We start from the raw sequence: 13,733 nt of genomic DNA, 5'->3' as shown, positions 1-13,733 counted from the left end.
TCACACCACGGCCCAGTTCCCCTGTGGGTCCCATTGGCAGGTGATGGCCAGAGCTGCTTGGAAAAGGGAAATGTTCTACAAGGCAAAAAACTTGGAATTTTCTGCTTTCCCAGTACTCTGTGCCCAGTTTTGGTGGTTACATTGCAAAAGAAAGAGCTGGAATAGGAATGGCAGGGGTGGGTTTTTTTAAAAAAAAAAAAAAAAAAAAGAAAGGGGAAAGGGGAAGAAAGATGTTTCTGGTTTTAAAAATGGAAAGTTGAAACCCACTTTGCAGACATTTCTGTTAATTCTGTAAAGGTTATTCACTGGAAACAATGACTAATGAGCTTCAGTGAACTGAAGGGGAACTCGGGGAGGTCTGAGAGGTGCCCAGATGTTCCCTGAGCTGCTGTGGGGAGGGAAGTGGCAACCTGGGAATGGAGGAGGGAACTCCAGACAGCTCTGAGCTGCTCCTTCCCCTCAGTGCTGATGTGTCCAGGGCTCCTGGCAACCTCCTTTCCCAATGGATCTCTGCCCAAAATGTGAACAGCACCTTTTCTGGGGGGGAAGTCAGTGGGACACGTCCCTGATCCAGCGACACCAAGGCAGATTTGGCCCCTAATTTCAAAAATATCCTTTTCCACAGGGCTGTTTGCCAGTCTGGCCAGGCTCCCTTTGGAGCTTCTGGTTCCTATTACTGCCCAAATCATCCTCCCAGCTTGGCTGTAACGCTCCTGCTTTTCCTCCTGATGCTTTAGCCATGTTTGTCTATTATTAAATAAGATTTTTTTTCCCTCCCCTAATTAAAGTATCAGCTCTAAGCATCCAAGTAGTGAAGTCTTATGTAACTGTCTGCTGAATGAACTGGATTTTGGCATCGTGGCTGAGCAGCGTGGTGACTCTTTAGGAAACTCAAGAGCAATTTCTGCTCTGACCTTCGGGCTGTGGCTGTGCAGGGCTTCAGGGAGCAGCTGTCCCATTAAGCAGCCCTGGTGCCTAATGAGCTTCCTTTGCACCTGGTTTTTAGTGAAAAAAGCCTCCCTTTGGCTCTTTTCTGCGTTTATCAGATGCATTTCTAATCTCTCTCTGTGTCTGCTGTGGGTGGAATGTCGTCGAGGTGAGGCAAGATGTAAAAAAGGGGGTGTGATGCCTTTTGTGAGGAGAAGCAGAGGAGTTTTGAGGCCAATAAGGAGCTTTTAGGACTGGGCAGGGTGACCCTGCAGCCCTGCAGAGCTGCACAGGACCGGCTGGAAAGGAGTTGTTTTGTTGTCCCCAGGATGCTGCTGATTTGGGGGGGTACAGAGCTCTTCTCTCTTAATTTTCCTGCACCCGCCCTGCCTGGGGCTGTCAGTGCTGTTGTGCTGCTGTTGTTCTGGGTGATTTGTCTTCTGGGGAGGTGGATTTGGGGCTGCGGATGAAGCACAGCAGGTTCCCACCTCGTGGAGCAGCCAATCCCTGGACATGGAGGTTTTCCCCTGGCTCGTCTCAGGGGACGTGCCCATGTCGGGAAGGTGGCCCTGCCACGTGTTTTGCTTTTGATTTCTTTGTGTTTATGGCTTTGATCGCAGCCTCGGGCTGGTGTCTCCACGAGCACCATCCATCCCTGACCCCCTGTGCTCCCTCCCTGCAGGGTGACATCCAGCAGCTCCTGATCGTGGCGGACCCGCGGGCAGCCCTCGAGTACTGTGAGCACTACAGCCCCGACTGTGACACCGCCATCCCCGACTCCCCACAGTCCCAGGACCCCAACCAGGACGAATACGTGAGTCTCTCGGGATGTTTTGGGTCACAATCACCGGTATTTGGGTGTACACCACACTTGCAAACACGTGGCTCCTTCCTCCTACTCAGCTTCCCCATGGTTCACGTCCAGCATCCCAGACAGAGCTTGTTTTTAGGATTTGCACGTTCTGGGTTTGGGCTCTTTGGAGTTTCCCCTCTTTCTGAGCTCCTCCCATTTCCAAAGACTGAAAAGAGCATTCACTTGGAGCTCAGAAACACAGGAGAGACAACGTGAGCCAAGTGTGGAATGCTGACCTTCCCTGGCAGCTCCAGCCCCATCCAGAACAGGCACCTGTTTCTAAATTTCAGATTACACTTTTGAACTTGTTAAAGGATTAAACAGCTCTTTCTCAATATTCTGTGGAACTACAGGTGTTAAAGGAGCGAGAAAGATTTTTGCCCCTGGATTTGCTTTGAATTTCATTTTGGCAGGAACGCTCCTAAGTCATCCCTAGGAGCTGCTGTGCCCAATAATTTTTGTATGAAGGGTTCACCGCAGGTCTTTTCTTTTAAAAAAAGGAAACACATTAAAAAAGGCTGGTGCCAGATCCATTTATATTTTTGCTGCCCAATTAGAAATGTCTGGGTGTGGCTGATTTCCAGTGATCATCACCTGAATTTTGCCCTTTTTTCAGAGGTCTCAGCTCACTGCAGTTGCTGTCTGGCATCCTCAGCTACTCTCTTGGGCTGATTTGCTTTCAGCTGAGCCCAGATCTGCAGAGTCAGGGAATCCCCATAAACCAGTAATGCCATCAGCCCTCCCAGTTTATCTTTGGGATTAAATTAATCCAGCACCTAAGCAGGGCTTTGGGACGCTCCCGGTGAGGCGCGGCCCCAGGGAAGCGCTGCGGCCGCTCCGCCAGCGCTTCTGGAGAAACAATACATAGGACAAATAAAACAGCACTTTGGTCGAAATCTGTGGCAGCAGGAAAATAAACCTCTTCTTTTGGAGCCAGCAGCCCAACAAGAGCTGGCTTGTCCCGAGGCTGTGTTGCTCCATGTAGGAATAACTGCTCCACGCGCTGGCGGCCGCTGCCAGGGAGGGCTGGGCTGGCGAGGAGCGGTGCCGTGCCCGGCTGGAACCAGCGGCTTTGTTTGGGTTTCTTGCTGAAGAATGACTGACGCCTTGTGGAAAAGGCTGCAAAGATCTGCTTCTCCAAGGCCTCCTGCCTGCAGGCTGGGGGTGGATGGGAAGTCTCATGGATGCTGTTGGTGCAGGAACGGTGCCAGAGCGGCCGCGGGGCTCAAGGGCTCTCTGCCTCTCTCTCGGGGTGTCAGATGTGGCAGAGCTGGGAGGTCTCAGCAATCTAAGGTTAAAAAATATCACAGTCACTGGTTTGGGTTGGAAGGATCTTAAAGCTTACCTAATTCCAACCCCTTGCCATGGGCAGGGACACCGTCCATGATCCCAGGTTGCTCCAAGCCCTGTCCAGCCTGGCCTTGGACAATTCCAGGGATGGGGCAGCCACAGCTGCTTTGGGTGACCCATTCCAGGGCCTCCTCACCCTCCCAGGGAAGAATTTCTTCTCAAATATCCCATCTAACCCTGCCCTCTGGCAGTTTGAACCCCTGATGTCCAAAGGGGGGACACGCTGGGTGCTGCCACCTCATTTCGTGCGTCTCCTCCTCTCCTTGCAGTACACAGACGGGGAGGGAGAAGGTGACACCTACTACTACGAGTACCCCTACTACGAGGATGTTGATGAAGCTGTCAAACCAGAAGCCCCCACCACCAAACCCAGCCCTCCTGAAGTGGCTGCTGGAGAGAAACCCCAAACCAAGCAGGTACCGAGGCGGGTCCTGGCAGGGGTGAGGGTGACAAACCTTTATAAAAGGGGAAGGTGCTGCAGAATGTTTTGTTTCGCTGATTGTGGTGCTTTATTTTCCACATGCAACAGGATTATCCAGCTCCCACAGCACCCCCTGAGACAGGGAACCCTGGGAAGCAGCCCAAGGAGGATGGAGCAGTGGATGATCCCCTCGTTGACGAGTACAACTACGAGACCATCAATGAGGAGTATTTCACCCCCATGCCCTACGAGGATCTCAACTACAACGAGGAAATCGATCCCCAGGGTGGCCTCACTGAAAATGCCGTGGAAGCTGAACTCCCCACGAGCACTGTCGTCACCTACAACGACACTGATGTAATTTTAATTCATTAATTTCAATTTTTCCTTTTTTTTTTTTTAATTAATTCTGCTGTTTCATAGCCCTGGAAGCAAAGGAGACTGGAGCAGCCAGATGGTAAATCCATAAGTGGTTCAGGCAGCTGCTGGGAGAGGAAGTTTCTTGTAAAATGTTTTCATTCCAGATATTTCAGGGTGGGGAACGCAGATATTTAGAATTTGGTTAAGGATTATTCCCCTGGAAAAAGCTGCTCATATTGACATCTGCATTTCCTTGGGTGAAGTGGTTGTCTGACAAAAAGAGAAATGAGGGCTGCTGTTAAAATCTCAGTAAAAGCCTTTTATCCCAAAGTTATTAATATAAATCCTTAAAATGTTGATTTGCTGGAGAACATCAATATTTTTCATTTTGCAGTTCCCACTGAAAAGCATCTTTATGTTTTTCAGTTTAATTTTTTTAAAAAAACCAACATTTTAACACTGGGACAAAACCTTGATTCCAAAACTGCTGGGTCCACCTGGTGTGAACCCCTTTGTTCTGGGCTTGGATGTGCTCAGAGCTGGGATCAGCCCAGATCCCAGTGCTGATTCTGTTGGAATATTTAAATTTTTACCTCCCCACGCTTCAATATCCTTCAGCTGAAGTGCTGCACTTGAGACTTCTCTGTGCTTAAGACTTGCCCAGTTCTTGCTGTTTCTTTTGGTGCTCAAATCGGTGAATGTTGGTGAGACTGGGATGAATTCTTGGGAACTGTGGCTGTTCACAAAGTGAGAGTTCACTGAGCAAGGAAATAACGACATTAAATGGCCAAATTCTTCATTATCCAGGAGCATCAGCAGGGGAATCAGTGGTGGAAGAACATGGAATTGTTCTCTGAGCAACCTGCTCTAGTGGGGGATGTCCCTGCCCATGGCAAGGGTTTGGACCTGGATGAGCTTCAAGATCTTTCCAAGTCACAGCATTCCATGTTTCTATAATGCTTCCAGATCCCTTCCTAATTCCCAGGAAGAGCTTAGAGGTGGTTTCTCCAGTGGAGAATCACTTGTTGTGGAGCTGTCTCTTTTTTTTTGTTTTGCCACAATTTGCGGCAAAAGAGGCAGCATAAGTTGGCCAGGATCCTTGGAGTTGGAAATTTGAGGGAAAGGGTGTCAGGGAAAGTGTCCAGGCAAAGATCTGAGCAGCTGGAGCAAGGCAGGTGCAGATCCAGCCGTTTCAAGAGTGGGAGGGGGGATGCAGCCCAGCCAAAATGTGGTGGAGGAGGTTGGACAGCTCAAAATGATACACAGGGAGAAGAGGAAAATTGAGGGAGCCAACCTGAGGGAGCCCATGGACAGGAAAGTTTTCTGTTTTCCGAGCCAGAAGTCTTTGGCCAAGCCTGGACTTTCTAAGAGAGAGGAATTAAAGATTGGATAGAGGAGCCTTAAATAAAAAAAAATGGAAGAGGAAGCAGGAGACTTCAAGGGCCACTTTAGTTCTTGGGAAAAGGAAATAGAGAAGGAAAGCTCAGGTAGGGAAGTGCCCAGTTATTCCAAATATCATCTTCCCATGCAAACAGACCTGGAGACCTCAACTAAAATATCGAACCAGGCATTTCTGATACTCATTTCAAGACATGCAATTTGCTGCTATCCCCAAACCCTTAGAGCCAGATAAGACTTTCTAGATGAGGGTTTTAAGGTTTTAAAGTGCAAAACCAGCCAGGATAGAAGGGCTGTGTGATAGCACAGGGTTAGGGTTAGCCCTAATTAATTCTGACTTTTCCAAGTTTTCTAATTGAATAATTGCCGAATTATAACTTCTGCCAAGGCCAGTTGGTGTTTGCAGAGGTAAGAGAAGGTGGGGTGATGATTGCCTTAGTTCTGGGCTTAGTCTTAATTTAAAATCTCTTGACTTTAGACCCAGATGCTCGTGTTTATGGGTTCTGAGTAGTTCTGGCACAGCAAAAAAGTCTGGAAGCGGTGATGGCACTGAAGTGACTTAGAATTCGTAGTAGTGAGGAGATATTTCTCCGGGAAGCACTGGAAAAAACTCAATTTCGAGACTATTTTGGTCATTACCTGGAGAAGAAAGAACCAAACGAAATCTCAGCAGCACATGCTGTTCTTTGCAGGGCTGCTCAGAGCGAGGGGTGCCAAGGGCCTGTGCCTGCCAGGCTGCTGGAAGCACAGGGATATGGAGAGCAGCAAGGAAATTCTGAGCCTTGTCTGGATGTCCTTGCTGTGCTCCACGGCATCTGCGGGTGAAAGGATTCAGAGAGGAGTCAGGGATTAAAGCATCGGATTTGTAACAACTTCTGCTGCTGCTCTTTGGACAAGCCCAGATTAGATCCCAGACTAAACAAACAGGAGGTTTTCACAGAAGTGGCCTTGGATTTTTCCACATTTCCTGCTGTAATTGGACACTCACAGTGACACATCATGGGGTTGATGTGCATCTGAAATCTGGGAACGGATGTGGGGCTCCTTGGGCTCGATAATCCAGCGTCTCCAGCACCAAGGCTGTGAGGGATGAGGAGCACTCTAAACTTCCATTACCTCTTTCTTCAGGCATTTGGAGTTCGCAGGATCCTCCTGACATGAGCTTTGTGCTGTGTTTTGTTTTCCTCACTCCAACTTTTCTACTCACAGTGTTTTACTGGGGATCAACAAAGAAATCCCAGGGAAAGCCAGGGTGTATATTTGACATGAAGCTTCTCCCATCTGTCTTCCTGCTGTTGGAGAAGTCACTAGAGACTTAAAAACTCCAGATTTTAACTTTTCCCCAGGTTTTTCCCCTGTTACTATTATCATAAACCACCCTTCCCTTGCAAAAATCACCCCCCTTAATGTAACAACACAGGAATATTCCAGCATGTCCAGCCAGGAGAGAATTCCAGCCTGACCCATTGCTGCTCTTTCCTCTCCAGGCTGCTCAAGGAGGGGATGACCTGGATAAGGATTTCACTGAGGAAACCATAAAGGAATATGATGGGAATTATTATGACAATTACTATGACCGGACAGCCTCTCCCGACATCGGGCCCGGCATGCCAGCCAACCAGGACACCATCTACGAAGGGGTGAGAGGGTTTCTTCTCCATCCAGGAAAATTCTGCTTCAAAATGTTGGTTCTTCCCTAATTTAGAGCAGAATTAGCAGTGCAAAAAACAGGGCTTCCCCCACCTGTAACGTGTGTTTGAACAAGGAGGGGCTGCCCTGGGTCTTTCCTGCATGAATCTCAGCAGGATTGTCCCAGGATCTCCAGTTCCTGCTGGGATTGGTGATGATGATGGTGGTGATGTTGTCTCTGACTGACTGGCTTTGTCTTTCCCTGTGTCCCACAGATCGGTGGCCCCCGGGGTGAGAAGGGACAGAAGGGGGAACCTGCCATTATTGAGCCGGTAAGGAGCACCTGGGTTTGGGGTTTTGTTGGTTTTATCCCTGTGGAGAAAGGTGGAGAGAATTTGTTCTCAGTGGGACAGCTGGGAGGAGAATTCCCATGAAAGAATTCCTTGGTTCATTTATTATAAAACATTGTAATTATATGATTTTTTTTTTTTTAAAGCTTCAAGGAACGACCTAAATCGTGAAGGAAGTGAAAGAATTCCCATGAAATCTCTCGTTTAGTAAAATAAAACCTAGGACTGAAGCATTAGGCAGGGGCCAGGTCTCATCCCTCAGGAGTTTGGCAGCATCCCTGGAGCATCCAGGTCGTATCCTGCCCTGAACTCCCAGCTTGGGGCTGCCTTTAATTGTGCCACCAATGGGTTCATCCCTGTGGGAATAAAAGGGATGTAAAACAAATCCCTGCACACAGCTCTGCAGAGGAGATGTTTGCTCCTGCACCAGCTCCACAGTCCCACCAGCTTTTCCCTTGTGTCCTCCCTGGGGTGGAACCCACTGTGCTCTTCCTTTATATTTCTGGCCTGATTTTGAGGTTGTTTTTCTCTCTCTAAAGAACAGTTCCGAGCTGTCTGTGCCCTCTGCACTCTGCAAAAGCTGTGGGTGCCCAACCTGGTACGCTGAGGTGGGGAAGGAGCCCATGGTGGGGATGGCTGGGGCTGGCTCAGGGGCTCCTGTGAGCAGAGCAAGAGGCTCTTGGCTGATTCCCATTTTTTTTCCCCCTCTCTCTGTGCCAGGATACCCCAATTCCTGCTCCTCCCCAGGCTGGAATTGGGGATCAGGTCCTTGCAGCCACCTGCCCCGAGCCCAGTCCCCAAGGGCTGAGCTCCTGCTCGCTGAACACCAGCAGCTCAATTAACCTCATTTTCCTTGGCAGAGGGCCAGCACAGCACCCAGCCTTGCGGCAGCACTTCCCATCATTCTCAGGCCATTCTTTTCCTTTTCATTTTTCCTCCTTTTCCTCTCCCACCTGAAATTTCTGCAGGTAGCAGGCAGGGGAGGCCAGGGAGGAGCTGGGTGCAGTAGCGTGGCTTGGAAACTCCAATTAAGTCCCTTATGAAAACATTTCTGACCTTTTCTTCCTTCTCTTCCTTTCTGGGTCTCTCACTCTGCAAACAAAGGGAGGAGCCAGCAATTTCCTTATCAGAGGGGTGGGAAGGGAAGGGGGGCAGCCAAACCCCACGAAGATGATGGCACAAACCCAGCCTGCAAATCTACAAAGCGAACAAAATAGTGAAGTTTAATCATCCAGAAAGAATTTGGCCGCCTTTGCTATTTCAAAACACTGGAGCATGGATGGCTTTTGCCAGAAAGTAAACAGGACCAAATGGTGCTTTGTCCCTCTCCATGCAGCTCCTCTTGAGCAGAGAAATTCGGATTTTCTGCACTCTTTAGCTGTTTAGGGTTTTTTTTTTTAATTTTTGATGGGAGCTGCAGGAGAAGGGAAATAAAACCCAAGCACAAAGTTGGATTCTGCTGGATTTTTTATTCCTTCCCGTTCCAACCCGGCTGTCCTTCAATCCTTGCTCTGTGCTGACACTTGCTGGAGGCGGCAGGGCAGGGCAGGGGCAGGAGGGATGGAGAGGAGGGATGCAGCGATCCCAAATATCCCAGCTGTGGGACCATCAGGCTGCTGGCACCTCCTCAGAGCCCTCTGTCCTTTTGGGGGGACCCTGGTGCTCACCTTTGGGAGGGTTTGCTCAGCACCTCGGAAGCGCAGCAGGATTTTGGGCTGGTTTTGGGATATTGGCTTCACTTGTGGGTGGTGTCTGAAGTGGAAGCCTTGCCCTGTTTTCCCCTGGGACAATCCCAAATCCATGGTTGGCATGCCCCCCCCCAATGGGATCACCCCACTGGTGCTGTCCCTAAAACCCTCCCTCGTTTCCATCGCTCCCGTTGATGAACATCCATGGAAGCACTGGAGGTTTCTTGCCAAGGAGAATCTCCAGATGCCCCCAAGGCCAGATCTCGACATAAACTAGCAGATAAATATGGGAAGATGCCAAGGATGTTTGCATCCCAAATGGGCCAGTTATCCCAGACATTTCCCCGTGGGAAGGAGAGTCCTGGGAAGCAGAGCCTTGGTGCTGTGTGTGCTCACACCAGCACCCCACAAACCTCTTGGGTGGGCTGGGACTCTCTGCACCCTGATTAGTTTCTATTTTAGAAACTGTTACACCAAAATATGCCATCATTGGTCCCAAAAAGGATGGATTTTGGGGTGTCCATGTGCTGGGACCTCAGCAAGGTTGGATTTTGGGGTGTCCACGTGCTGTGATCTCCCTGCAGGTTGGAGGATAGACGTGTGGAATTCACCCCTAATTCCCACCCAGTGAAGTGTTTCCATGGCTGAACCTGAAATGGGCACAGGGTGAAGCCCACGACCTAAATTCCTCCCTGGTGAGGAACTGCAGAGGCTTTCCTGGGGTGGCAGCAGCAAATTTCCCCTCACACATCTGACTGCAGTGGGAGCCAGATCTGCAGTGGGATTTTAAACACCGTGGACACCAGGAAAGGCAGAAAATAGAGCTGGCCTCACATTTGTGGTGTAGAAACCCTGATGGAAGCAGGGGTGGATCATGGCAGGGGGTTTTCGGTTATTTTTTGCTGCTCTGGGCTTAGGGAGTGTGCCTTTTGGGGCAGGAACGCCTGGATTTTCCTGCAGACATTTCCAATTCCTTCAGCTCAGTTGGAGTGGGGTCAGCTGAGGCTTTTGGCACTGAAGCCTGAGAATAGTTTAGGGTGACCCCAAAGCAGCCCCTGCATGGCTTCTCCCACAGGAGCCAACTGCTCATCCACAGATTTTTACGGGATTTTTTTTTGCTACAGGTGAGCTGGGAATTGCTGACTCAACTGGTGCTGCTTTATCTCCCGATCCAGAGATGAAAGGGACAGAGTTCCCTGTGGAACTCTTCCCAAAATATCACCCTGATGCCTTCTGGAAAGCATTTTCCAGGTGGATTGGGAGGTTTCTTTCCTGCCTTTTACACACTCATGAGGGAAAAAAACCCCCAAACTTCAATTTTCCTGAGTGCATGACAGATCTGATCTAAAGTGATGACAAAATATTTAGATTGAAGAGGCTGGAGTAACAATATTCCAGCATTTTTCCCACACAGTGATTTCCTACGTTCACAGAAGAAATCACAACGTGCAGTCTGCTGGAAAAAATCGTTTAAAAACCACCTTGCAATTTGATTGCTAACTTCTTGTTAAGCTGTTCAGGGTTAGGAACAGCTTTTTGCTGAATCTCCAGCACCATCAAGGCTGGACACACTCCAGGATTTTCCTTGTCCCTGGCTCTGAGCAAAGGGACATGGTTGTGGCAGGGAAGGTGACCCTGTGCTGGGGCTGATGCTGAGAGTCAGGGCTGTTCTGCTGAGCCCTGTGTGATTTAAATATTCCATGATCCTCTGCACCTCTGGGAGAAGTCACCCAGAGGGAGTGGAAACCCTCCAGCTCTGGAATATCTCAGTGCAGCAGCAAGAGCTGAAATATTTAAGAACAGATCAAGCACTGGGCATTTCTCTGTGGGCAAAATGACTTTGAGGATGTGTCTAATCGCTTTTTTCCCTTCCTCTTGCTCAGGGAATGCTGGTGGAAGGTCCCCCTGGTCCTGAAGGCCCAGCAGTAAGTGGCATTTTCCCCCTGCTTTGGGTGTGGGATGCTGTCCCCGGGCTCCCGTGCTCCCATCTGCCACACATGTGCACAGAGAGAGCTTTGGGGTGGATTTTGTGGTGCAAAAATAAACAGAGAGCTCCAAATCTTCTCCTGCTCGTTGTAGAAATCTGCTACAAATAACAACACATTTCTGTGGCTTAGTTTGTTCCCTGTCTTTCTCTCTGCCAGGGCCTTCCAGGACCTCCAGGACCAACTGGACCCGTGGGCTTAATGGGTGACCCAGGGGAGAGGGTGAGTGTCCGTGGTTTTCTCCTCTCTGGTGGAGTTTTGGGTGGGTTTGTGTGGGCAAAGCGGGGCTGTGGGGTATCCCTGGAGCCTTAAAATCCTGTAGGAGCAATTCCCAAAGGAGTTCATGGTGGGGTACAGGGCAGAGCTTTGCATCCAGGGAAAAAAAGGTTTGGGAAACAGATGCATTTATTAAACCTTTTCCCAAGATAAACCAGTATTAAGGCTGCAAACTCCCTGCTCTGCCTGTGCCCTTTGGCTGCTCCTCCCGGTGTGGAACTGGGAAAACAGGAGGAGCAAACACACCAAGAGTCACCAGCACAGGGAAAGGGAGCTCAGCTGGGATTCTGCACCCTCATTCCAGCTGCTCTTGTGAGTCCTGGCAGGGGGTTTGGCTTTGCTTGGGCCCAGGATGGCCCTGGGGTCACGCCAGGGTCTGTCCCTGTGGCCTTTCCGTGTCCCAGGCTGCTCCCAGTGGGAAAGGAGCTCCTGTGCAGCACTTCACCTTCTCCATAGGTGGGTTATTGGTCTGTCCCAGCGAGCAGCAGGCACTGATTTACATTCTTTGGCAATGCCTAACTCAGCTGTGGATGTTGCTGTGAATCAGTTTTGTCCCTGGCAGCCCCTGCTTTGTGTGCTGCTGCTGCAGAGCCTCCAGCTTCAGGATGTCTCCTCAAAGGCAGCTGCTCCCAAGGGCTTTTTGGGGACTGTGACCCCAAATCCCACACTTTAGCACTGCATTTCTGTCAGTCATGTACCTGGGATCAGCAGTGATCTGTGTTTTGGGAGCTGCTGAGCTCGAGCCTCAGGTCAGTAAGTGCAGGAGCAGCATTCCAGCAGCAATCCATGTCCTTGGAAATGCCAAAAATAAAACCCCACTGTCCTCATTCCCTGAGCTGAGTGTCTGAAATGACCCTGGGACTTCTGCTTTTGTTCACCCCCTGTTCCAGCCCGTTCCTCCCCCCTGGCAGAGGCAGCCAGGTGAGCAGGGGCCTGGGTGGGTGGGGAGCAGGCTGCCCACTGCTCCCAATCCTTCTCCAGCAGCAATTTTGGCCTGACATCTCATGGAAAACTCACCCTAGCACAGACAAGGCCCTGGCTTTGCACAGAACCCGAGCTGGGCTCAGCCTGGGGCTCAGACCAGAGGGGTGCCCAGTGCCCTTAAGCCACGTTGGTTTTTGGGGGACGGAGCAGCAGAGCTGGGCAGAGCTGGCAGGGTCAGAGCAGGGCTGCAGGAGGGTGAAGCTGGCCCAGGGTAGTCATCTCACATGAGCAAATCCATGGATTTCAGCCTGACTGTGGAGCAAACCAAGAGGAGTTTGGAGCTTGGTTGATGCCTGGGTGCATCTCGGTGTGGAGGGCAGTCGGGCCTGTGTCCAGAACAGCCTCTGGAGCACTCCTGGTCCATCTGGGAATGGGGCTTCCAGCAGCCCCAGTGCCAGGCTCCACCCAAAAGAGCCAAACAATGTGCCTACAGGTGTGTTCCTGCAGGCAGGCTTGGTTTGGGGTGTGTTTTCCCTGGAAAGCACAGGAGGGAGGGAGCAGCAGTGCCACAGATCCCGGGAGATGCTCCAGAACACACAACATCCCACTGCTGTCACTGCTGTCACCCAGCAAATGCTAAAGGAAGGAGCTCTTATCAGCAAACACTTCCCTAATCTGATCCCCGAGGTGCTGAGCAGTTTTCCTGGCAGATAAGGCAGCTCCCTGCCGTGGCAGGCTGTTGATCCTTCATGGGTCCAGAAGGGGAACCACATCCTGTCTGCGTTCTGGGTGCCCAAAAGAATAAGCTGGGGTGACCAGACACAGACTCTGGGGGTTTGTAGGGCCTCCCACTCTCCTGGCAGATATTTTGGCTTGGACAAGGTGGGGAAAAAAGGCAATGGCCAAGTCCAGAGGGGAAGGTCTGGCTGGCTAAGGGGTGTGGTGCTGCTCTGATGTGCGTTCACACCGCTGGTTGCTGTTGGAAATGCAGCTCAGTGTTTGTGGCCTTGGTTATATTTTTTTTTTAATTGAGTAACCTAAGACCCAGAAAGAGTAGAGGGGAGAATTCACTCCACTGAAGGAGATCAGAACAGGATCTCTGTGCTCCCAAGGATCTCCCCTTGGCCTTGTTTTAGTGCTGCAGTGGTACCAGAGCTTTGCTGTGGCTTCCTCTGCAGTGGCCATGTCCGTGTCCCCTTTTCCTTCTGATGTACCCACATTGCTAAATATGACCCCTGAGAGAGAGAAAATCACTGCTGGCCTGCACTGGGAGGTGTCTCCCGAGGTTTTAAGGTGCATTGGAGGAGATTCCTGAGGTGTTGGGGCACTCCTGTGCTAATGTCCCCAACCTGTGCGCTGCATTTTTTTTAGGTAAGGTTCTCTGTTACCTCCTTGGTCCCTGTGGCTGCTGCACTCGCACCTTTCCCCTGGAGCAGTGCTGGGAAGACTCTCCCCTCGTTTGCTGTGGGCTTTGATGGAGCAGTAATAGCATTTCTCGTGGCTGTGACATGATTGAGGACGAGGGGCCCTGCCTGCACTCCATCGATCGCTGCCTGCCAGCTCGGAAAGTGA

The 13,733-nt window shown here is 50.5% G+C and overlaps 1 protein-coding gene across 1 annotated transcript in view; it reads left to right on the top strand.

Annotated features, from left to right (window-relative positions):
* Positions 1 to 13,733, top strand: part of COL5A1 (collagen type V alpha 1 chain) — a 105,880-nt gene that overhangs the window by 29,087 nt on the left and 63,060 nt on the right. The window contains exons 5-11 of the mRNA XM_008642319.2: positions 1,610 to 1,741; positions 3,400 to 3,546; positions 3,660 to 3,908; positions 6,797 to 6,949; positions 7,214 to 7,270; positions 10,860 to 10,901; positions 11,121 to 11,183. Of these exons, the coding sequence (XP_008640541.1) occupies positions 1,610 to 1,741; positions 3,400 to 3,546; positions 3,660 to 3,908; positions 6,797 to 6,949; positions 7,214 to 7,270; positions 10,860 to 10,901; positions 11,121 to 11,183 (843 nt within the window). The remainder of the gene's footprint in view (positions 1 to 1,609; positions 1,742 to 3,399; positions 3,547 to 3,659; positions 3,909 to 6,796; positions 6,950 to 7,213; positions 7,271 to 10,859; positions 10,902 to 11,120; positions 11,184 to 13,733) is intronic.

This window comes from Corvus brachyrhynchos, unplaced genomic scaffold, assembly GCF_000691975.1.
Source record: "Corvus brachyrhynchos isolate BGI_N302 unplaced genomic scaffold, ASM69197v1 scaffold59, whole genome shotgun sequence".
NCBI lineage: Eukaryota > Metazoa > Chordata > Aves > Passeriformes > Corvidae > Corvus > Corvus brachyrhynchos.
Note: the sequence above shows the minus strand (reverse complement) of the source record. Positions and strands in the feature narration are given on the sequence as shown.